Raw genomic sequence first — 24,248 nt, 5'->3', positions numbered from 1 at the left:
CTTTAATATATGTAAATATTTAACCACTTCCAGGCCACATAAAAGGAAGATGCTTAGGTGGGTCCCGGCCTCCGAGCTGGCCAGCCACCTTGAAGGAGAAAAGAACAAATGATGCCATAACTTTCAGGTTTGGGAAAATCTACTTTCGCTCTTATAAAAAGATGAAGGTGTCGCTGCGGCGACAAGGCCCACAGCAAGAACGCAGGCGGCTTGGTGCTCGGCTCCTTGAGGATCTCCAAGGCTGCCAGGAGCACTGAGCTTCCACTTGCACCTAAATCACAGCTTTCGCTACTCTCCTCTTTGGGGTGACGGTGGAAAGGGAACGATCATCAGTAAGAGAATCTGAGAGGCACTCTCTCTCCTTTCACTGTGTCCCAGCTCAGGATTCTTCCAAGTTCCATCCTCCTTAATCCATGCAGCTTCCTGGCCCAGGGCTCGCCTTCTCTTCCCTACCTGGGTCACAGTGGGTTGGGCACCTGGGCTCGCCCTGCCCCAGCCTTGCCTCCCACCACCCTTTTGACCCGCGGCAAGCTCAGCCTCTCCAGCGCTGGCCTCGGCCGGCGAACGTGTCCCTGGATTTGAGACAGCCGGGACCTCAGAAGCCCGGGGACACCAGAAAAGAAGCTCCCGGGATGCAAGCATCTCCTGTAATGTGCTCGCGCGTTATAGGCACAAACCCGAGCTCTAACTTCACTCCCTCTAATCGCGAGGAAAATAAAGGGAGCGTCGCAAAGCTCTCTCGTGCCTAGCCGCTGTGTTGAATTTCCAGCTCTCGGGCCAGCTAAGACGCGGGATTTGCACCGCAGCTTCTCAGCTCCCAGAGCCGGAGCCGGGCGTTCCTTGCGGCTTCTCGGATTTCTCCCCTAAGTGCGAAGGAAATAACCGCTTTTGCCCTGCGCCTGCGAGGCCGGCGGATCTGAGGGCCGGGCCCCGCTGGGGAGGACTCTGCCGGCCGGGGGCTGGCCGGGGGCTCCCCGGCGGCGCTAGCAGCGGCGGCTCGTCTGCGAGGGTTAACAGAAGTCCCCGCGGCCGGGAGGGTGCTGAGGCTTCCTCTCGCCGGCCCGGGAACGTGGATACCGCGCCCGCAGGATGTTCGCCGGCTGGGCCGGGCAGTCAAGAAACATGAGAAGGCCTCGGTATTCCTGTTCCCGGGCCGCGCGCGCCCGTCTGGGTAAATAAAGCCGAGACGACGGCGGTGGCTGCGGTGAGCGCGCTGGAGCCCGCGCCGAAAACATGCGGCGGGGATGGGAGTGCGCCTAGCCTCGACGCGGGAGAGCCAGCCGCCCTGCCGCCGGCCGCCGGCCCCACCACCACAGGTACAGCCCTCGGGTCTCGGCGTCCCTGCTCCGGGCCTCGGGATGCAAGACTTGGCTCTGGCTCCCGAGCGGCTGGTTCCCTCTGCCCTCGGCGCTCTCCCCGCCCTTCCCCCAGCCCCCTCCAAGGTCCAGTGGGCACGCGCCCCGGTGGTGGCCGAGGCTGGCCCGAGGGTCTGCGAGGAGCTTGGGAGCCCACCTGGCTGCTCCTCCTTGGCTTTAAAATTGTTCGCGGGCGTTGGGCGGGGTAGTTCCGCAGGGAGGGAACTCCCCAAGCGACAGTTTGGAGCGAGACAGGGTAAGGGTAAGTGGGAAGTACAGGAGCAGAGAAGAAGCGCTGGGGAGTGCGCCTGGGCCCGGGATGAGGGCCGGGAAAGGCGCTTCACACGCACCCCCCCCCACCCCTTCCGGTCAGGACTCTGCTCTCGGACCTCTGCAGCCCTCTCCCACCTCCCCTGCGGCATGCCTGCAGACCCTGATCGCGCCGGGTGTCTGTGGTTGCGGTCTCTGTGTGGGCTTGGGACAACCGGGAAGGCACCTTTCAGCAGAGTCGCTAAGAAAAACTCGCCGTTGAATATGGGAGGACCGGACTGGAGTGGGGAAACACTGTGGGACTTTAAAAGGGTGTGTTTTAACAAATAATGCAGCATGAACGCAAAGCACTAAGCGCACTGATTTAAAAAAAAAAAAAAAAAAAAAAAAAGAACCAAGGCTAGTCCTGACCTTAGAACAGGGGCTTCGAGCACAGAAATTTGCTTTGACACTTTTCGCCGAGGCTGTGTGCACACTACAGACACGTACCTGTCTCCGTGGGAGGACTCAGCCTTACGGCACACGGGGCAGCCAGCAGAAGTCTGACTTCACCTCCCCCACGAATACTGATGGTACCTGTCGCTTAATCGCTATGGTCACGGCCCTAAATGTCGCGCGTGGCAGCTGCTGCGGTGGCTGGAGGGCGGGGCAGGGGGCGTTGGCAAGTGTGGGCGCTCTTCGAGGCAGAAGATCTGTACGTGTTAGTCTGGCAGCCTGCGCCGGGGCGGGGCGGGGTGAGGGGGCGCTGGCAGCAGGGCGGAGGCGGCGGGGAAGAAACTGGAGCTACCCCGAGGCGCGAGGCGGGGTGATGGGGGGCGGTAACTCGACTGCTCGGCGGCGGTGCGGACTTGAACCTGAGGCCCACGCTCTGCGGCCTGAGGCTCCCGGCCGCCACGACCCGGGAGGTGAGCTGAAAAGCTTTGTAAAAGGATGGCAGCCGCAGGCTCGGTGGTGCGCGGACCGTGATGCCTCCTTCCGCTACTAACACCTATGCAACCTCAAATGGTTCCCCAACACCCCCAGAAAGGGGCGGGAGAGAAAGGGCTCCAAGCTAAGGCTCACACCCGCGTTTTGGAAGAGGACAGCACTAACAGTGGGCCCCGGGAGGCCCGGGACTCCGGCTCCTTTGACCTGCCCGGACCCAGCGCATCCTGGAGCGGGCTGGGGGATGGTAGGAGACTCCGGGGGAGGGAGATAGTGTGCGTTTGTCCCTGACGCCACCTAACTTTCTAGCTCCAGAGTAAGCTAACTTTCCCTGCCCTCACCCCTACCCCCAGGGACCTTAACCGGAGTTAGAACGCTCGGGGTTTCAGCCAAACCATCCAGAATCTAGAAAACATGAAAATCCCAGGAATCCCGGTGTGGCCTGGGACTCATTAACGGGACTTGCAGATGCAGTTGTTCATATTGCCCCCAAATTTCCCTTCCTTCCCACCCCTCCTTAAAACCCGAGTGGGAGCTCGGAGATGCTTAGACTTCCGTTGTGACTGAAGAACAACCCCCCCCCCCACAACGCCCTCCGCGCCTATCCCGCTCCGCTAACCCGAGTGCAGTACTTCCAGATTTAAACCAAGAAAAGAACTCGTTTAGGAATTACTTTCCTTTGCCCACGCAGGTAAATTATTCTTGGTTGAGGTTCCTTGGGAACTCGATCGCCAGGGCAAGGAGGAGGGTAGGGACCTGTCCCGGGAGCGTGCGGGGACGGGGGCGGGGGGGGGGTGTAATCAGGTGGGGAGAGGCAAGTGTTCCAGTGTCCAGGTGCATTGGTGTCGCTGCTCCCCTCGGCTCCCCAGCCCAGAGCCTTGGCCAAGTCCGGGGCTCGGGACCTATGGAGATGTGAGCGTTGAGCGAGTAACGTAATGCATCATTTTCTTCTAGAACCCGAGCCCTGCGGAGCTCCCGGCGGCCAGGCCTCGAGGCGCTGCGGCCGCGCGGCGAGCCCCAGCCAGCCGGCACCATGAACACCATCGTCTTCAACAAGCTCAGCGGCGCCGTGCTTTTTGAGGACCGCGGCGCTCCGGAACGGGAACGGGGCAGCCGGCCCTATGGTGGCGTCCTGGACAGTACCCACGCCCGCCCTGAGGTGGGCATTCCGGACGGCCCGCCCCTCAAGGACAACCTCGGCCTGAGACACCGGAGAACAGGGTACGCTCACCTTCCCGGGACCCCTGCCCGCCTGCAGCCCGGAGGGGTGGGAGCGGTGCGGCGCAGGCGTGCAAGTGGCACCCCGGGCCCGTGGGTTAGGGGCCCAGAGTTCCCGGGAGGGCAGGTCTCCGCCCCTGGTCTCGCGCATTGTCCTTTTTAGGCATTAGTTTCTCAAAATATAGGGAAATCGGCTCATCAGGACAGCACAAAAGAGGCTTGCTGGAAACTGAGGACGCCTGGAACGGCCCCTCAGTCCCCTGATAGTTGGACCTCAGGACAGGGGGCTACCCGCCCCTTCCCGGAGCACGGGTGCAGACGCGCGGCCCAAAGGACTGAGCGGGATGCCTAGGAACGGGGTAGGGCAAGCAGTCGGGGCTTCCCAGGTCAGGCCAGCCCCGTGGGCTTCCCCTCTTATGTCACGACAGGGCCTCGCCATGGCCTCGAACCTCCCGCGCGCCAAGGTGTTGGCAAGGTCGGTTCTTCGCAGGGCGCCCTGGACGCGCGCGCGCGCGCGCGCGCGGCTCGGCTGGGCCCGCTGCGAGCCCGGAGGGGGAGGCCTCGGGTCTCCCGGGCCGGGTTTCGGTTTAGCCGGGTGAGGGGCTGCTGGGGAGCGAGAACGCGCGGGTGGGCCAGCAGCTCCGGCTGCAGAGGCGTCGCGGCGGCTCCCTGAGCGCCCGGCGGGGGAGGGGCGGCCGTCCTTGGCCGTCTCCACCTGAGCGATTGCATCAGCTGCTTGTTCTGCGGCGTTGTTGGTTAGTAAAATAGAGATTAGGTTTCGTCAAAATGTTACTACCAGTCCTTTCGGATGGAGTTGCATTTCAAAGTGTTTAAAGAGGCAAAAGTCCTGGAGGCTGCGGCGCAGGCGCGCGAGCCTCCCCGAGTGGCGGGGCGCGCGGGCGGCCGCGCGGCGACACCTCTCGGAGCCGCCCGGGAGCGCAGCGCGTAGCGTCGGGCTCCAGGCTAACTTGGACCCCTTCCCCCTTTGAGGGTGCTTTTCCTCACCGACGGAGTTTTCCACACTTTTAAAACTCTCCTTCGGTCGGAAAAGGCCGCTAGAGTGGGTTTTTTCTTTTAAGGTTCTGCGTCCTTATTCCACAAACACTTGCTTGGAAAGTTCCCCTTTTTCCAGAGGATCAAAGGAAATAGCTCCAAGAGAAAGAACCAGGGCGGCGGGACGGCCATCATCCCTTGTTTTATGCCCGCCGTCCGGTGGGCGACCTTTCCTTTGACCACGGGCGAAGGGAAACCCCACGCGGCACGCACGAGTTCCCTGAAAGAACGTTCGAGAGCTGGCGGCAGCCTGACCCTGCCCAGGAAGCCAGAGCCGCTCAAGGGCGCGGGTGCGGGCGGGCGTGGAGAGGGCGGCAGCCCTGCTGCGCCGAACTATATACCCTGAATCGCATTTCCCCTCAGATCACATCACCGTCGTCACTTAAACCTCTAACCCCTGGCTACTGCCACATGACCCCCTGCGACAACCGGGCCATTTCAAAGAGAGATGCCAGGGGAAGGATATTCGCGCTCAGAACTCGTGTGGCCCGGGCCCCTGCCTCACCTCAGCCTGGAGGCGTGGGGCGGGCTAGTGCGTCCGAGCCGGAAGTCCTGCGCAGCCGGACGCTGGCGCGGCGGCGCGGGCGCAAAGGTCCCCAGTCGCAGGGGGTCCCGGGGGCGGCGGCCCGGCCGCGCAGCTCACCGGGGTCTCCTCCTCTCCCGGTGTCCAGGGCCAGGCAGAACGGCGGGAAGGTGAGGCACAAGCGGCAGGCTCTGCAAGACATGGCGCGGCCCCTCAAGCAGTGGCTTTACAAGCACCGTGACAACCCGTACCCCACCAAGACCGAGAAGATCCTCCTGGCGCTCGGCTCGCAGATGACGCTGGTGCAGGTAACCGCGGCGGAGGGAGGAGCCGGCCCGCGTGGTGCGCGCGCGAATCTGCGCGCGGCGCCTCCCGCTGGGCAGGGATGGGGCCCTTCCAGGCAGGTCCCGGAGCTCCGGCCGCTGCCTCAGAGGATGCTGAGGGGTTGTAGGAAGTTTCTGGGTTTCCTCTCAGTCTTATCTATGGATTCGGGGCTCTCGGCTCAGGAGAGATTGCGTGGTGTTTTGTTACGGAGCCCAGTGAAAGTCAACTTCGAGTCATGAAAAGGTGTCTTGGGCGTCTGTATTGGTGGGTACAGATGGGACGCCCCGCGCTGATCCTCAGCCTTGGGTGGGCATCAGAATCACCTGGAGGACGGGTTCGAACTCACCCAGCTGGGCCCCGCGCCCGAATCCCGATTCGGTGGTAGGTTTGGGTGGGGTCAGTAATCTGCATTTCTAACAAGTTCTCCGGGATGGTCCTACAGCTGCTGGCCCTGGATGAAACTTCGAGAACCATGCAGAAAGGCACTCTACATTGGGCACCCATATGAGAGATCAAGTATAGGGTAACTTAAAAATTACATTTACTGAGATAGTTAGGACATAAGGTGGAAGGACAAGAAGTGGGTTTTGATTTTATTTTTATTTTTAAGTAAGAGGCATCCTGAGCATTAGCTGGAATCCACACAATTTTGCGGCTGATACCTTCCTACTGGGTCTAAGAAGAGGCCAGGTTCAGGTGGTTAGTTTATTTTGTGAGGTGCAGAGACAGGGTGCAAGTTCGTTTCCTTTATATCTGACTGGCTTTTTCCTTACGCAGTCTTATTTGGTATTCACAAAAACGTGGTGAGGCAGAGCAGCAGTGAGCATTTTATAGATGATGTGACCAAGGCACTGTGGCAGTTAAGTATTAGTAAGGGCTGTAGAGATAGGCCTGGAAATAATGTAATTCCAGATCAAACGCTCTTTCCAACACACCACAGACTTTAATAAATTTGGTGACATGAGCTTTTATATGTGCAAACAAATTTATTCAGAAAGAGGAGGAGGAGCTAAAGCTGAGAAGTTTCATATATTATAGTAGCACAACATTACTACATTTGTGAAGTTTTGGTCATTCCATTAAATTTATAGCGAGGGAGGCCCCAAATAAAAGATAATATTTAACTACTAGATAAAATAAAACTTGCTTTCCAGAGTATTTAAGATTGATATTTTAGGAATTGCTGGAAAGTTTGACAAAGCATGAAAGTTGACTTGTATTTAAGCTTATTAAAACTATAATATGCATTTGTCTGCTTATATTCAGAATACAGTTGTAGAGAAAAACATCTGTTTTGCTTCATGTTAACAGGCAATAGTATTAATAGTGATTTGCTGCAGCACTGGAGGGGAAAATTTATTTAGTGTTCTTGGCTTAATATCTGTTTAACATAAAACTATGAATTTTCAGTGATTTCAGTCAGAAAAACTTGACTTGTGAAAATAAATGCATATGTTCATATTTCAGTTTAAACAGGTATGCTATTTATTTTGAAAATACCCTAGTTTATAGAGCTATTTGAGTGTTTCACTGTGATGTCAGCAATAAAACATTAGATTAATTTTGGTATATCATACAGTTGCATACTTAATGCTTGACATTCTTTCATACAGAAAGCAAACAAAAATGACATATTTAGAACATTTTTTAATTATGAAAGGTAACATCATTATTAGCAGAGATACTTAAATTTTGGGGTACAGTAGTTTTGTTGAGATGCAATACAAGTAGTTGTAATTTTAATACAGAACCAAATTATTTCCTACCTACAACGATAGTTCAAATACAAATAGCCATTCTTTCTGCATTAAGATCTTGGTAATACTATTACGATTTTCTAATTATATCTTATATTCTCATTATATTTTCTTTCTCTTACTCTAGTCCTCAGAAAATAAAAATGCACAGAATTATTTAATTTTTAAATGGAGTAAAGATAATTATTTGTAATAATAAGATGATTTAATGATTTCCAAATTTTTATGGTAAATGAAGTTGGTTTCTGGAATGTTATAGTGATAAATGGGAAAAAACCAAAATGTATAGGATAGCCAAGGAACTTTAAACATAGTAATCCAATTTGGCTCCACTTACTGTCGGTTAGGCAAAATAGGATATCGATGTAGGATATAAATATATATGTATATATGTATGCATACGTATCTATCTACAGCTGACCCTCAAACAACACAGGGTTAGAGGTGCCAACCCTCCCTGCAAGTCAAAAATCCACATAGAACTTTGACTTTCCCCAAAACTTAACTACTAATAGCCTATTGTTGACTGGAAGCCTCACCCATAATATGAACAGTCAATTAACACATATTTTGTATATTATATGTATTATAAGCTATACTCTTACAATAAAGTAAGCTACAAAAATGAAAATGTTATTAAGAAAATTATAAGGAAGAGAAATACATTTACAGTATTGTACTGTATTTGGTGAAAAAAATCCACGTAAGTGGTCCCATGCAGTTTAAACCTGTGTTATTCAAGAGTCAGCTGCACTTACGTTGATATATATGGGAGAGTTTGTGAAAGTCAGACATACCTTAAACATCTAAGCAAATTCTGGCTCTATAGGAAGCCAAATGAGTTGTGTAAATACTTTACACTTCTGGAGGAAAAAATATAAAGCTAGGAGCTAAATAAAACTTTTGATCCCTGCAAATTAGACCCCTATTTAATGAGTCAAGTTCTCCCAGTGAACAAATTTCTCCTGTGGAGTCAGGCTTCTTGAGAAGTGTGATCATGTCTTTTTCATCTTCATACCCCCATATCCCAGCACCATGCTTTCCATAAACTGTTTGTACATGTCTGCAAAGTGAACAGGTTCTGATTGGGGAATACCATTGTAGTCACCATGCAGCTTTCCAAAACACCGTCCTGAAAACTAGAGAACGTGTTGAAGTCTGACTAAGATATTCTGGTTTTAAAATCCATTCCATTGAATACGCAGAGGGCAGTTCATTATCCTTAATGCTATGTGATGGTTCTATAGCACAGCATGAATATAACTCATTTTATTACCTTCAGTATAGCTGGAAATGTGACATATTTTTATGTCTGTGCCCTCATTTCTGGTTCTAAAGTCGTATTTCCTGTTTAGTACAGTACCTCCTATCTTTCTTGTAACTGATGTTAATAAGCAGTTATCATAACTTTTATTCCTTAACTATGAGAGTATCTTGTATTTTGAGAATTTCTTTAACACTTAACATTTTCCTTTTGGCCATGTGTCAAACTGTTAAACTTTTCATAAAATGTACTTTTGCCTTGTTTTGTTACTCTTAAATTGATAAGGAAAGACATAAAACCTGGTCTGCAGTCTCCATTAAACCTAGAAGGAAGGAACTGAAATTTTACTGGAGGAAATATTTTTAGGACCACAAAAGGTAATTTTTCTGATAAATAGAAGTTCTAAGGGGGCGCCTGGGTGGCTCAGTGGGTTAAGCCGCTGCCTTCGGCTCAGGTCGTGATCTCGGGGTCCTGGGATCGAGTCCCGCGTCGGGCTCTCTGCTCAGCAGGGAGCCTGCTTCCCTCTCTCTCTCTGTCTGCCTCTCTGTCTACTTGTGATCTCTCTCTGTCAAATAAATAAATAAAATCTTAAAAAAAAAAATAGAAGTTCTAAGGACATTAATCCACACCTACATTTTATTTATCCCTGAGAAATGGAGCAGAAAGAGTTATTTATTATTAGCTTCCTAATGAGATATAAACATTTTCCTAAAATTAACAGTTAATGACATGTGTGTGTACTTTAACCAACCAAAATGTTCCACTATGCTTAATTTCTATGGCTGATCATTGCTTAAACATTATAAAAAATAGACTCTGGTAGTATCAAAATGTGAACAGCTTTATTGTGGAATAATATAGGGTGGTATGCAATTGAGGTTTTGTATTATTATAGGATATAGAGAGCTTAATGCAGAATAATTGCCTTGGAAGAAGTTTTTCAGAGAAGGGCAGATGGGTGTTATATCTGGTCCAGTGATCCCCATTGTTCACATGTATCTATTTTTAAACATATTTATATTTTTTCTGGATTAAAAGAGCAAAATGTCTCCTTGGGGTGATTTCTTTCATGATCACAACGCAGAGCGCAATGCGTGAAGAGTTTGAGATTACCTTTAATGATTGGATGTTAATACTTCCTTTACTTGTAGAAGTTTCACATTCCTGTGATAATGTCCATATGCCGCTGGTTAAAACTGCTAGTTTTAAGATTTTACCCCCTCTATTAACATAGCTCTGTTTTTGCCGGGTGAGTGCTTCTGCTGAGATAGGTATGTAGTTATCAACTGCAAGGATTATAGCAACCATTAAATATTTAACAAAATCTCAGATTGGTCTTTCTATGTTATTCCAAGTGTTATACTACGTGGCATAGAAATGAGATTCTCAATATTTCAGTTGAGTAACTCAGAATAAGTTTGTTAATTCTGTATGTTCAAAGGTGGACAGATGCCAGCTTATCCCTTTGGGTTTACTATAATGATTGCTCTGTCAATACGATGAATGTAAACACCTTGGCTAGAGTAGGGATGAAAATTACTTAGTTTTCTCTTCCAGCTTCTAGATATTTGGTTCTCCAAGTTTTCACTATAAAATATAGTGTTTCTTGAGCTCTGAGTTTGACATCAAAATGCTGTTGCAGAACCTAACCATGGTAAGGAGGCCTGTTTCATGTGAAGTAGAATTTAATGAGATTTGCATGACGACCTGAAGGAATCCATAGTAAGTTAAAGGTAGAAAATCTGAACTGGTATTTTTACCTTCTGTGAGACAGATGGAGTTTGCATTAGTTCATCAGGACAAAAAAAAAAAAATGCATAACAGTATTTATGCAAATTTGTTAACCAACTCTTTGCTGTTTACATGACTTAATGCAAGCAGATATTAAACGCCTTAGACTATATCCAGCCCTTAAATTGTACAGAAAGTTTCTGGTGATAAAATACTGGCAGAGTAAATCTATTAGCAGATTGTTTGCAGTCAAACTTTTGAAATCAGGTCAGAGAAAACCTGTTAGATATCAGCAAACCTTTCTGGAAAATTTTCTAATTTGTAATTAATATACTGTGGTAAGAACGGAGTATATAAAACAAGAAAAAGGATATGACCCCTATATATGTAAAACTGTAATCCCACCATGACACTTAATGGTCCCCATTTTTGTAGTTACAATTATGGTATGTTAATGTTTTTGGAAATTTGAAAGCTGTTGCATTTTAATAAAATATGAAGGGTTCCATAAGAATTGAATTTTACACTGTACTATATGATGGTTGTGCTAAAATTCATGGTGAGTTATGATTTAAGGATACTCTGAATTATATGATATTTAGTAAAGAAAGTAGTAAATGTGTTTTGAAGTTGAATTCTAAAAATATAAGTGACATAGGCATAGGAGAAGTTGCATGTCAGGGGACATAAACACACATGTTTGATTGCTGGAAAGCAGAAGGTAGGTTAGCACCAGCTATATAAAGGGAATAAATTAGTAATTTTGTAGGAGAGCATAGACTATATTCACAGATCTTAGTTTTTAGAGTTGGCAAGGTTATTTAGGTACCACCTAATGCATTTTATAGATGAAGGGCTTGAAGTTCAGAAAAGTTGAGTGACTTCTCTAAATTCACGCATTTTTCTCAAATTTAGAACAGGAAACCAGATCTCTTTCTATTATACCAGTTATAGGTAATAGGACACTAATGAGGATTTGAAGAAGTTAAGCAATTAAATCATAATGGTATATCAACACTTGAATTTGATGATGGTGGTGGTTAAGATTCATTCAAGTGCATAGAATGGAAGATAAGGAAGTTCAGAAAAAAAATGTTCTAAAATTCCCAGTTGCTACTATCCAGGACATGGATGAATACTTCAGCCATGACTTGGAGAATAGAGGGAGGTTTGAGGACTGGACCAGGCATTTCGTGCTTCCATACTGAATGTTCACCAATGTATTACAGTTAATACATAGTTCTGTGCTAATCCTTCCCTGTGGGCAGGGACAAAGTTTATCCTAACACTTAATGATTTTTAGCACTGACTGTCATGTCATGGCTAGAGCACACGAACTACTCAATGTATGTTTAATGAATAGTCCCAGAGGTTGTCTGTCTATAGAGGCTGGAGAAGACTTAAAATTTGAACCCAGATTAAAATCATAGTTATAATAGCACAACTTGATAGGAAGACGATATTGTTAAAGACTAAATTTTCTGCAGTGTCATGGTGAGTTACTACATCAATGCACATAAAATTAAGAGGACAGTTATTAAGGTACTAGGAGATAATGAATACTGAATATATATATATATGTATAATATATGATATATTTACTGTGTATGTATATATACATTGTGTGTGTGTGTGTGTGTGTGTGTGTGTATAAATTGGGGGAAACTACCATGTTTTAAAACCCCATGGAGACAAAGAGGAAAAGAATTGTGGTTTTGTTTTCTTAAAAAGTAGGATTCACTATAGGTCCATTCAATAATTAGCTCTTGAGCAATGTGTAAAAACTGTATATTTATATTATCAACCTAAATGAAGAAAAAAAGAAACTTCCAATGCAAGCATTGCTACATAAACCATTACAGTAATGTGGAGTCGTGTTCTAGAATAAACTGGCAGAAAGATTTAATTAATTCTCTTTCCATATTTCATTTCATTTCCATATTTCATTTCTTTTAAAAGCAAGTATTTACCCCTCAGGTTATTTACATATTTTTTTTTTTCCTGATGATAGCCTGATATTTTAAAGGAAATCTCAAGTACCATTTTAACTTCTGGCCATCCAATAACATCTTTTAAAAACAATGAAGTAACTTCCCTTTGTTTTGCAGTGTTTGTTTCTTTGCCCTCAACTATTTGCTTTGGAAACACTTGACTTTCAACTTAAAGCCGGCTGTTATTGGCATTTTTCTCCCTCTACTTGTCTGATTGCTCTATGTCGGATTGTTCTGCTAGCTCATCTTTTATAGTCCTGCCCCTTTGATGTCTGGAGGTTTCCAGGGTTTGGTCTTCAATCATCTCTCTTTCTACCTACTCAAAGCTGCCGCTGTCACCTCTGTGTGTTTGACCCACATCTGCTCTTCCTCTCCCTTAAGTCTCAGATAACAGTTTTATTTTCTTGCTTCACATCTCACCTGCATGCTTTTCTAGTACCTCAAATTAATCACTCCCCAAACCAAGCACATCATTTCACCCTTAAACAGTTCTACTTTCTTTCTCAAAATGGCACTATCCTTCTCTTGATTACACAGGGATGATTCAAGGTCATCTTTAACTTTTCCCTTTTCCTCACTCACCACGGTGTCTCTCAAGTTTGACTTATATTTTTTCCCATGTCTTTATTGGGAACACACTTCCCTACCCATTATACTGGACACATTCCTTCAACGCTTCACTTAATTCCTCATGAAGTCTTGAAAGTAACCCTTTCTTCCTTTGGATTCCTGCATCATTTTATTTAATGCCTCTTAAACCATTCATCACATTATTTCCTATATTAAAGTTATTTGTACATTCTCCTTCCTCTCTTACTAGACTGAGCATTTGATGGCAAAAGCTGTTCTTTTTTTTTATTCCCAGAATATAGTATATGCTCAGTCTCTGTAGTAAGTGTACACATGTTTGTTGAATGAATGAGTGAGTGAATGGAATGAACGTCTAGTACTATTACATTCTGAGAATATTTAACGATCAGAGATACTGAGAGAGGCTTAGGTTCTTGTGGGAAAGTAATTATGTGACGGGTAATATTTTATGTTTTGTTAATTGAAAAATAAAACTTTTTTAGGTGTCAAATTGGTTTGCTAATGCACGACGTCGGCTTAAGAACACTGTTCGACAGCCAGATTTAAGCTGGGCTTTAAGAATAAAATTGTACAACAAGTATGTTCAAGGAAACGCTGAGCGGCTTAGTGTAAGCAGCGATGATTCATGTTCTGAAGGTTTGTTAATATTTTTATTTTGCTTTATCTCTGTTAATAAGAAGTTCACCTCAATTGCTATTTTTAAGGTCGACTCCACAAAAACATCATGGTGCCATGATGGTTCTTTTTTACTGCATGAGGTAACTTCACTTTTACAATACTATAAATGACCAACAGAATTACGGCTATTTCCTCTTGTTTATAGATTTATCGTGTGTCAGAATAACATTTTCTGTGAAATTCATTAAAAATAAAATACCATAGGGAGAGATTATATAGATTCCTGCTTCCTTGCCTAAAAATTAATCTTGGGTATCAAAGATAATTTTATATACTTTTAAATATTCCTTCTTTATGTATATATTTAATGATTAACTATAAGAGTTTGGTGGCTGGGGAAAAGTATATGTAAGTACTACCTACTGATATTTTTCTCCCTTAGATGGAGAAAATCCTCCAAGAAACCACATAAATGAAGGGGGCTATAATAATCCAGTTCACCATCCTGTGATTAAAAGTGAGAGCTCAGTCATAAAAGCTGGAGTGATCAGGCCAGAGTCACGGGCCAGTGAGGACTATGTATCACCCCCCAAATACAAGAGCAGCTTATTGAATCGTTACCTTAACGACTCTTTGAGACATGTCATGGCCACAAATGCTGCCATGATGGGAAAGACAAGGCAAAGAAACCATTCGGGATCTTTTAGTTCCAATGAATTCGAGGAAGAATTGGTATCTCCTTCATCATCAGAAACCGAAGGCAACTTTGTCTACCGTACAGGTAAGTCTGTGCTTTTCGTAACACCTTATTTGAAATAGAACTAAAATCCCAGCAAGGGGTCTATTTCAACAGGTATAAAGACATACTTTTTATTGCTTTTGTATGAGATTATTCACAGATAGCCCATAAGATTTAATTTGAAAGCTTTTGTTTTTAATTACCAGATGTGCTTGTTAGTAGATGATGGTCTACTGGGGATTTTCACCCTTAAAAATAAAGATGAGAATTTTCATCCTTAATACTCATTTTTAATCTCAATGATATACATTCTTGGAGGAGGAACGCCGTGAATTGTAGCCAGCCATGCAAACACTTTGTATTTCATCTTTTCTCTTAAATTCTTTGATTGCTAATAGCGGTGGAAAATGAACACAAATTAACCTGGGTGCCAAGGCTCTTGTGAAGGGAAAGTGTAGGTCTGGCTTACATTGTTTTGGAAATTTTACTTTTATTCCTGGAAAGCACAAGTAGGGCTGATAAATAGCTTTGAATTTTTTACTTTTATTCCAAAAATAATGAATCGATTTCTGCCTGTCCAAAACCTTCTAATGGAGTAGTAAGTTTGGTAAAAATTTCTATCTTCACTTCAGTTTTCAGAGAGTTTTGAGCAAGTTGCTTCAGAACAAAGGATATGTGTGACCTACATCTGGTGTAGATAGAGTCCAGGTCCTGAAAATGCCAACAAAAGAAATTTAGAAATGTTAGAGCTGGAAATAACTTCAGAAAGTATCTAGTCCAGCCATATTATATCATAGATAAGAAAATCCAGACCAAGAACACATAGCTAGTTACTCTTCCTAGATCAGTAGTGCAGCTTAGCCTGCATAAGGGGTAGGGGCAACATAACTACTACTAGCCTGTGATGACTACATGTACTGCCACTGCTCATTCATGGAGTAGTTACAATATGCTGGCCCTTTGCTAAACACTACGCAAATGACGTTATAGGTAGTCCTTGTAGGAAGCTTGATACGTGAACAGTAGAGCTTTATAAAAGAATTTAAATTTGGTCTGTTTAATACACATTCCAGATTGTTTAATTAGAAATCTTACTTTTCTGTCCATAAATGGTTATAAGATATATTATCTGTGAGGATTCAGAGAAAATCTAGTTTTAAAGACTTAACCTCATTTTCTGTTTGCATTTCCAGCTTCCATTATGAAAACAATTCCAAAAGTTCTGAGATACAAAATTAGTCTTGTAAATAATAATTGGGTCGAGGAAGAAGTAAAAGATAAAATAAAAGACTATTTAGCTAATAACAAAATTTTAAAACTACACACTAACATTTAGCTAATGTGACCAGAGCAGAACTTGGAGATAATTCAGAGCTTCATGAATTTTATTTACAGAGATAGGTAAGGATAGGAAATCAAGTCATTCAAGTACAGAGAATAAAAACAAAAAAGTTACAATGGAAAGCTGAAAAATAAAGAGTTGACTCTTTGAAAGCAATACTAAAAGAAACAAGCAGAAATTGGCCCAGATTAACATTGGTAGTGAAGAGGTACAGCAATCAATACAAGTCTTTAAAAATATTTTTTAAATGGTACTGTACTATGTACAGTTGTTTGACAATATACTATATGCGAATGTGTAGATGAAATGAATTGGTATTATCCCACACAAATTAAATTATAAAATTATAATGAGAAAAGTTGTAAACACCACTAATTCAGGAAAAGTCAAGGTTTTTTTTTTTTATAAAACATTTTATTTATTTATTTAAGAGAGAGAGAGAGAGAGAGAGAGAGAGAGAGCGATCACAAGTAGGCAGAGAGAAAGGCAGAGAGGGGGGGGAAGCAGGCCCCCCACTGAGCAGAGAGCCCGATGTGGGGCTCGATCCCAGGACCCTGAGACCATGACCTGAGCCGAAGGCAGAGGCTTAACCCACTGAGCCACCCAGGCACCCCAAAAGTCAAGGTTTTTAATAAACTCCATTCCCAAAACACATGATTTGATAGAGTCATTGGATTTTTTTCCCCAAACCTTGAAGAAATAATTAACTCTCATGCTTTATGCTTTTTTCTGGAACATGTAAAAATACGGGAAGTATGTCAGGTTTTAAAAATGTAAATGTTATCCTAATCCAAAACCGGATTAGGATAGCATAAAAATCAACATTTTTATTTATGATACTGATGCTGACTTTGAAACAGCATGAGAAATATTGGTAACAGAAGGTTAAGTGAAAAACAATTTAAAACTGGAGACACTGAATGCAGTTATGACAGTACAAGTATGTATAGACAAAAACAAGATTTTTGGAAACAATGAAAATTAATTTTGAATAGATGGAATAATTGAAGGTCTATTATTTTTAAAAATTTCTTATAAATTTCTTTATGCTGCACAGTAAAAACAAATTTGAAATTTACCCAATGTGATGAGTCTCCTGAAAATTCATGCTCTTTTCAAAGGTGATAAAATAGACAAACCATAAGTGACTCTTAATCTCACAAAACAAACTGAGGGTTGATGGGGGGAGGGGGGTTGGGAGAGGAGGGGTGGGGTTATGGATATTGGGGAGGGTATGTGCTATGGTGAGTGCTGTGAAGTGTGTAAACCTGGCGATTTACAGACCTGTACCCCTGGGGATAAAAATATATGTTTATAAAAAATAAAATTAAGAAAAAAAAATAGAAAACCGAAGAGGGAATAGCATGCCTGGGTAGTTGATGCTTCTTGAAGTTAAATATCTTGGCCATTTATTTTTATTAAAATATCCAATGGCCCATTCATGTGCCAAGTTCTATTTTTAAATAAAAACCTATTTTTTAGTTATGCAAGCGATGAGAAAGCAGCCTAGACACGTAAACTTCTGGTTTTGCATGCGTGTGTATAAACTTTAAAAAGAACAGAATAAATTTTTTTGGTTTTGTGGATAAAGAATTGAGAAAGACTGGTGGTCTGAAACTGGTCTGCTAAATCTCAGCCTGAAACAATAAAGGGCTGTCTTGTGGGGGAACCGAGCGACAACGTTGCTACAGTTTTAGCTGGGTTACCGCTCATGCATAAATAGTAGAACAGGGGATTTCAATAAATACTTTCTGAGCAACTGCTATGGTTTTCTCTGGCATACAGGCTTATGCTGAATTCCTTCAATTCCTTCTGGTTATATCTTTCTTTCTTCACCTAAATGGAAATCCTCTAAATCTGCTATTAAACACCAATCCCCTCCCCCACCCCAGTTTTATAGTAGTGCAAAGATTTCATCTTTTAAATTCTTTTTCAAGAATAGATCACCTTTAAATGTAATTATTAGTTCATCTATGCTAAAAACAACTGTATCTGTTTTTCCACCTGTTTTTGCTGTCTTATGATGCATTTCATTAATGATATGGGATCAAATACCAAATGAAAGAGTTGGTGTGTGGAAGGATAATGTATCACTGAATTTCATTTCACTTGTTTTTGTTAAATTCTAGGAGGGCGAAGCCTGCGAGATTATAAAGTCGTACTCCTAATTGAACCATAGAGGCAATAGAACTCTTTTCTATGTTAGTATGAATTAATCATATTAGCTTCCTCTCCACTTGATTGACAACATCAAAGTAGATACAAACATGTTTTTATTGATTTTATGTAAACATTAAATATTTCTTTGTAATTTGCAGTCTCCCCATCGTGCAGAAAGAAAAAAAAAAAGCTCTCTTTTCAGGGGGCATACTGGGCTTTCAATAAATATTGGCTAAAGCATTTCTGACAATAGAAATTATAATATTAAAATTAATTAGAATTTTTAAGGTTATTGCTTCTAAATACAATTAAATAATACTCGAGAAAAGTTAGTCACTCAGTGTTGTCTGTTGAATTAAGCTATCTAAATTAAAATTACAGTACTTTTCATTATGTTAGGTTAATGGATGACAATTTTCAGATATTTGATGGAGCGAATTCCCATTACAAACTGACCTCAAGTCCTGTAGTCTTAGGTGGGTCTGCTCTCTAAGGTACCAGGATGAGGACTCTAGCTTTAATATCTACCTCCATTTCTGTTGAATCAGTACCGATATTCTCCAGATGGGACCATCTGTGAAGGAGCCATCTGCCATCTGGGCCACCTTACAGAGTGGAGCCTTTCCTAACTTGCATTCAAGTTGATTTACCCTCAAAAGCCTATCAAATTTCCTTCTTTACCGAAGGAGAGAGGGGGAAGGTTCTAAGAAGTGTACTGACGAGGGGAAAATCGGGCAAGTCTTGAAATAAAACTTGTGGACTTCCCCTCCTTCTTTTGCTTGGCTTGAGGACAAGTCCCTGTTATGTTCTTTCTGTTTGCAGCTCACAAATGATCAACTTATAAATGGCTAGTACATTCGAATGGTTATTCTCTGAGCCCCATTGCTCTGCTAGTATATAATTCATACATTTAACCGGCTCCCACAGGCTGAATGTTTAAACTTCCTCTTGTTAAACTGTCTAAAATTCCTCTTAATTAAACACATCTGGTGAGGCAAAAACATATAGGTGGATAGAACTCTTTTCTATGTTAGTGTGAATTAATTAGATTAGCTTCCCCTCCACTTGACTGAGGTGACTGTCCCTGAAGAAATGGAGATTTTGAATGAGAGAAGAAAGAAGTCACTTATTTGGTGCATGGAATTCTTTGGAACGTAGAGTCCATTTGGATGGCTTGCCGCCATTGGAGCAAAATGACAGAACTAGGGATTTTGGTTACTAAGGAAAGAGGAACTAGGAAGTAGAAAGTAAGTTTGGGAGGATGCCAGAGGCTAAATGCCATTTCCAAACATTTTTTCTTGGCTAACGATGCCCCTCAGGAGAAGAGAGATGTTCTTTTTTCTCTCTCTTCCTGCATACGCATGTACTTTAGAATCTAAACTGGCATTATCAGTGGTAAAACCCAAGTATGCCCATGAGTTCCATAAAGCCCTGGATTAGCCTGGGATTTAACCTTAATTTATAGCATGACTTCTTGGGAGAAGTGCACTCTCCATTCTAAGAGCTGACTCCACAGGTACATCTCTGGGATACAGTCCACTCATATAAGCGGTACCCTTTCATGCATTCACTCCACATACAGAAATGTCTATTAAGAGCCACTGTGCACAGGCCTTGTTCTAGGCTCACCGGAGCCCTGTGTTTTGTGTTAGGCTGCTCATCAAAGAAACCACAGTTAAATGAAGCAGAAGAAAGATTTAAAGGGCTGTCTTGGCAGAACTTTTTGGACAGTGGATAATCACTACTAATTTATATGTTTCATCAGTTTTAGGTTTTGTGTTTGTGGGTAGCTTCAAGAAAGCCTCCTGGTAGTCAAGAGAAGGCTTTGTCAGGCGCCAGCTGTTAAAATAGCGTTTCTGTGTACGTGCTAGTTTCTCTACGGGATTTTGTTGACCAGTAAGTCGGCTTTGGATACTTTTATCTTCTTTTATTTCCCTTTTTGTGCCTGTCACTTCCTTGTTTTTAGTGAAAGAACTAAGCTTTGCCCTTTTAGATTATTCCAGACATCCTTTTCCTGGCATGCAAATGACTGCTGGTGTACTCCAACAGAGAATAATAAAACCCTCTATCAACCAGCCCAGTTAGTGACATTTAAAGGATACTTGAAAGGTTATCCAATTCCTTGTCTTGTATCCTTAGTACAATAATACCTCACCTATCAAACACCATCTGGGAATGAGGTATTCCACGTAAGTGAAATTTCCAGATAGAAGTTAAGTACTGATTTTAGAAATAGAGAATTTTCTGCTCTCCTAAGCTTAGGATATTAAACACAGCTTAATATCGTCTGCTTCATGCTTCAATATCGTCTGTTCTCTAAACTACCTCCTCCTTGTTGCTTTTTATATGATATTCCACCCTTTCAAATCAGTAATTTTAGGATTAACCACAATCCCAAATCTGCCCCTCACACCTTTGAATAAGGAATGGTGTCTTTCTGATAGCATGTTGGAAGGGATTCTTTCCTAATTATTGATTCCAAAGCGGCAATCTTACAAATGAGATCTACGGAAGTTCTGACTTGGATAGGCGTGGGGTTACTCTAGAATTATTAAAACTTAAGCATGATATTCTAAACACCATAGATTTTTAAATGTTTGTCAGTGGTGATGAAGACCAAACACGTTCATATGGACTATTTAAAAGTAGCTCAAGGGGCACCTGGGTGGCTCAGTGGGTTAAAGCCTCTGTCTTCGGCTCAGGTCATGATCCCAGGGTCCTGGGATCGAGCCCCGTATCAGGCTCTCTGCTCAGCAGGGAGCCTGCTTCCCCCTCTCTCTCTGCCTACCTCTCTGCCTACTTGTGATCTCTGTCTGTCAAATAAATAAAATCTTTAAAAAAAAATAAAAAAAATAAAAGTAGCTCAATTGTTAACATTGAATTTCCCTTATGGATTCACTTGCAAAATTTAAATGAAATTGCCTAAGTGTTCCATCTACTGTTAGAAACTGGGAGAATAATGGCAAACAAAACTAGAAAAAAAAGAACAACTGTTGGTATGAGTGGTTTGCTGCCTCCTTCAGGGGTAGCTTTTCCTTCACTTTTCTTTGTTATTTGGTATCATATGAGAGTCTGAAAAACGTGAATGTAAATCCTGAGACATACAGCCCGGCTCACAAACAAATCGAAAGTATATGGCAGCTTGGTTTAGAAAATGTACACATTTTTTAGGACTGTGTTTGGTCCTAATGTTTTCTGTCCTTTCACATTATGTTTCTTCCGCGTGGTACCTAAGAATGATTACAACACGAATAGCCCTTGTGTGTGACGGTTAGACACGCTGTTTTTCTGAACTACAGCTACATTCTGTCCCTCTTTTGTGCTGCTGCTCACTGCCTTACGTGTATTAAAAGTTCTTTCAGGCCCTGAAGTGGCGTTGTATTCATTTTATAGCCCCCTTAGCACTTAGTACAGTGTCTTTCCCATATTGGCCCCATAACTGTTTCTTAAATGAGTTAGTGTTTTAATGATTTGGTCTGCTTGCCTTCCAAACCGTAAAAGACATTTTAATGTACACAGATATATGTTGGTCTGTGTCCGTGAACATGACAAGAGAAAGAAGATCTCGGAACAGTTTAAACAGCTTTAAAAAAAGGCAATTGCGAAAAAGTTAAAGCCAGAGGATAATATTAAACAAGATGTAGCTGAAAACTATGAGATGTTTAAGAGATTCAAAATAATAACTTAGCAAGTATAAAATGAAACTAACCCGATTTTCAAGTAAGAAAAGCGACTTTCAAGAAAATGCAAGGATGGTACATGGAAAGGGTTAGCTAGTTTTTAAAAATCTGCCAAAAAATAAAAACTGTAGCAGATAGATAAAAACAAGTATTTGTTTTCTCTATCTAGCACATAGCCTTGTGAGTAAGATCTGAGAAACAAAGCACAGATTTAGATCCACTGATTTCAACTCTTCTGACACATCTCTCAGGATTGATAGGACAGATTTGACTTTTTAAGAATGACTTTTTTTAGTCCTGTAACAGAATTGGAGAAAGTCTAGCAGAAATTTTACATTTTACATTTTCTTTCTCTTCCATATATTGGAGTAAAGATCCCATACATTTTTACATCTTTTCCTGTTAAAAACAAATTTATCAACCTGAAATTTTTATTCTCTAGCTTGCCATTACTTTTTTCCTGGCATTCAGTCAGTTGTCATTGATTGTCTGAAACTGTCTGCATTTCAGACTTGCTGGTGTGGTCAGTCACATCCTGGTACTGTTTCATAGAAGTGCTTGTTCATGTCACTATATTTAAGCCTGTGTCAGTATTTCCATTAAGAGACTTTTTTCTTTTTCATTCCCTAGGGCTTCTAAATAAGTCATAAAAATTCAAGCCTAACTCAAAGCTGGCATAAAGGGGCCTTTTTTTCTTCTCTTATGTATAAGGAACATAAGTGCATAACTCCCACTAATTCTAAATTTGGTTAGGTTTGTAAACTCTTTACACACTGAAGAGACCAAAAAAGATCCATTGACACCTCTCCAGTCTGGGACGAAAAAGGATGTCAAAAAGTTTTTACTGTCTGTGAAAATAACAAGACATTCTATTTAATGAATATGGAAGTGGTTTCTTTTCTTTCTTTCTTTTTTGGTTAGCTGCAGTGAGTTTTTCCCTTTTGCCTCCCTACGTTGTTTCTAAAATTAAACAGGTATTTTTCTATGTCAAAATGTGTCTTGTTGATGTAACAGAATTTTTACTCAGAATAAATATGTGTTTTCTTCCAGAACAGAATTTGGGTACTTTTAAATTTTGGAAGCTTCTGTACTTGTTTTCCACCAGAAATTATATCATTTATAATTGTGGGTTTTGAGGAAGCAAAAACAGTTAACAATTTTGTTCACTCACAAAAGAAATAGTTCTTTTGCAAAATCTGAGTTTTCTCTTAGTTTTCGGTTTAGGTGAAGGATGGCACATTTAAGGTACAGCGGCATAATGTCCCTTTTTTCCTTTAACAACTTTGTCACCCAATTTCTCTCATTTTCATTGTGCTAAAGAAGGAAATAGTCAAGGATTTTTATAAATCCAACAGTGAGCTTTAAAGGATCCTCTAACAGGTTAGACAATTGCTTTAGGCTGTATCCTAGGCATTGAAATTGTTAGTTTTTTTGAGTATGCGTTGCTTGGTTGCTTGGAGATATGATCCAGATCCTTGGCACAGTAAGTCTAATTGCTTTGGGCAATTTCAGGTACTTAATTGACTTTCACTCTAAAATGAAAGTACATACTTAAACCATTAGGTTAAACTTTTGAGAACTTAGGCTAGGTATGTGTGCATTTTAAAAATTCTCTGTATTTCAGTGGCTGCAGTGGAAAGATCCTCACGTTGGTTTATGGACTGCAGGTTGTAACAGGCATCGTTACCTAGGGGTCATCCTTTGGTTACTAAGGGAAACATGAATCGTTTCCAGAAAATGTCTAAAGGTTAATACTGCTGGTTTATGTGTGTCTCTACATGTGTGTGTAGTCATAGTTCTAATAGAAATTGAGTGTAGTTAGGAAAATAAGGTAGCTTTTGAAACTGACCAGCGGTATCGTCCCTCTTCCTTGTGTGAACACTGGAGACATTGAGTCCTTTCCTGCTAGTGGTCAGAAAAAAACTTAAGAGGTGTCTGGGTGGCTCAGTTTTTAAGGGCCTGCCTTCGGCTCAGGTCATGATCCCAGGACCCTGGGAACGAGCCCCGCATCAGGCTCTCTGCTCAGTGGGAAGCCCGCTTCTCCCTCTTTCTGCTGCTTCCACTGCTTGAGCTCTCTCTCTTTCTGTCTTGCCCTCTGCCAAATAAATAAATAAAATCTTTAAAAAAGAAACAGAAAAAGAAAAAAAAAAAAAAAACTTGAGTGATAATAACAACCCAAATGGAAAATCATTGGGGAAGATAGACTAGTCTCAGGTTTAAGCAGTAACATTGCTCATCCACTTTCAACAATTTTAGGTCTTCCCAGTCTGAAAAGCAAGCCATCAATTCTTTTTCTCAGGCAAGTAGGACACCATGGTACGAGATATGCTGAGGCCCTGCAGAGTCGAATTCACTTTCAGCATTTCCTCCATCCAGGCACACCGCTAGATGTACCTAGAAAAAACAAAACTAAAGCTTTCTCACAGATCTGGGCAGCCCATAATGATGGCTCTGTGGCCAGGACACTCGCAAGCGCATGTTGTGTCTGCCACTATCCCCGACCAGCACGTAAGGATACAGTCTCTTGCCCACCCGCTTCTGTCCTTTAGAGTATCTTGGATACAGTGACCAAGGTGAACATCTTTGATAAAAAGAATGTGTTTCCTTTTTGGTGCCATTCTATACACACACACCACCCACCACATAGTACACAAAAACAATTTTGCCTTTGATCATGTGTCATTAAATAAAGAGAACAGAAAAGTTTT

At 42.7% G+C, this 24,248-nt stretch overlaps 1 protein-coding gene across 5 annotated transcripts in view; it reads left to right on the top strand.

Moving 5' to 3' along the window:
• Positions 1–1,040: 1,040 nt before the first annotated feature.
• Positions 1,041–24,248, top strand: part of MKX (mohawk homeobox) — a 66,372-nt gene continuing 43,164 nt past the window's right edge. The window contains exons 1-5 of one of the 5 annotated variants that reach the window (XM_047743317.1): positions 1,041–1,316; positions 3,504–3,770; positions 5,492–5,651; positions 13,484–13,637; positions 14,062–14,400. In XM_047743317.1, coding sequence (XP_047599273.1) covers positions 3,583–3,770; positions 5,492–5,651; positions 13,484–13,637; positions 14,062–14,400 — 841 coding nt within the window. In that variant the 5' untranslated portion in view covers positions 1,041–1,316; positions 3,504–3,582. Of the gene's footprint in view, positions 1,317–2,114; positions 2,198–2,381; positions 2,531–3,271; positions 3,298–3,503; positions 3,771–5,125; positions 5,652–13,483; positions 13,638–14,061; positions 14,401–24,248 lie in introns of those variants that run through there. The other 4 variants (XM_047743319.1, XM_047743318.1, XM_047743320.1 and 1 more) reach the window with 4 other exon arrangements.

This window comes from Lutra lutra, chromosome 8 (assembly GCF_902655055.1).
Source record: "Lutra lutra chromosome 8, mLutLut1.2, whole genome shotgun sequence".
Lineage (NCBI taxonomy): Eukaryota > Metazoa > Chordata > Mammalia > Carnivora > Mustelidae > Lutra > Lutra lutra.
This window is presented reverse-complemented; position numbering and strand designations above follow the sequence as displayed.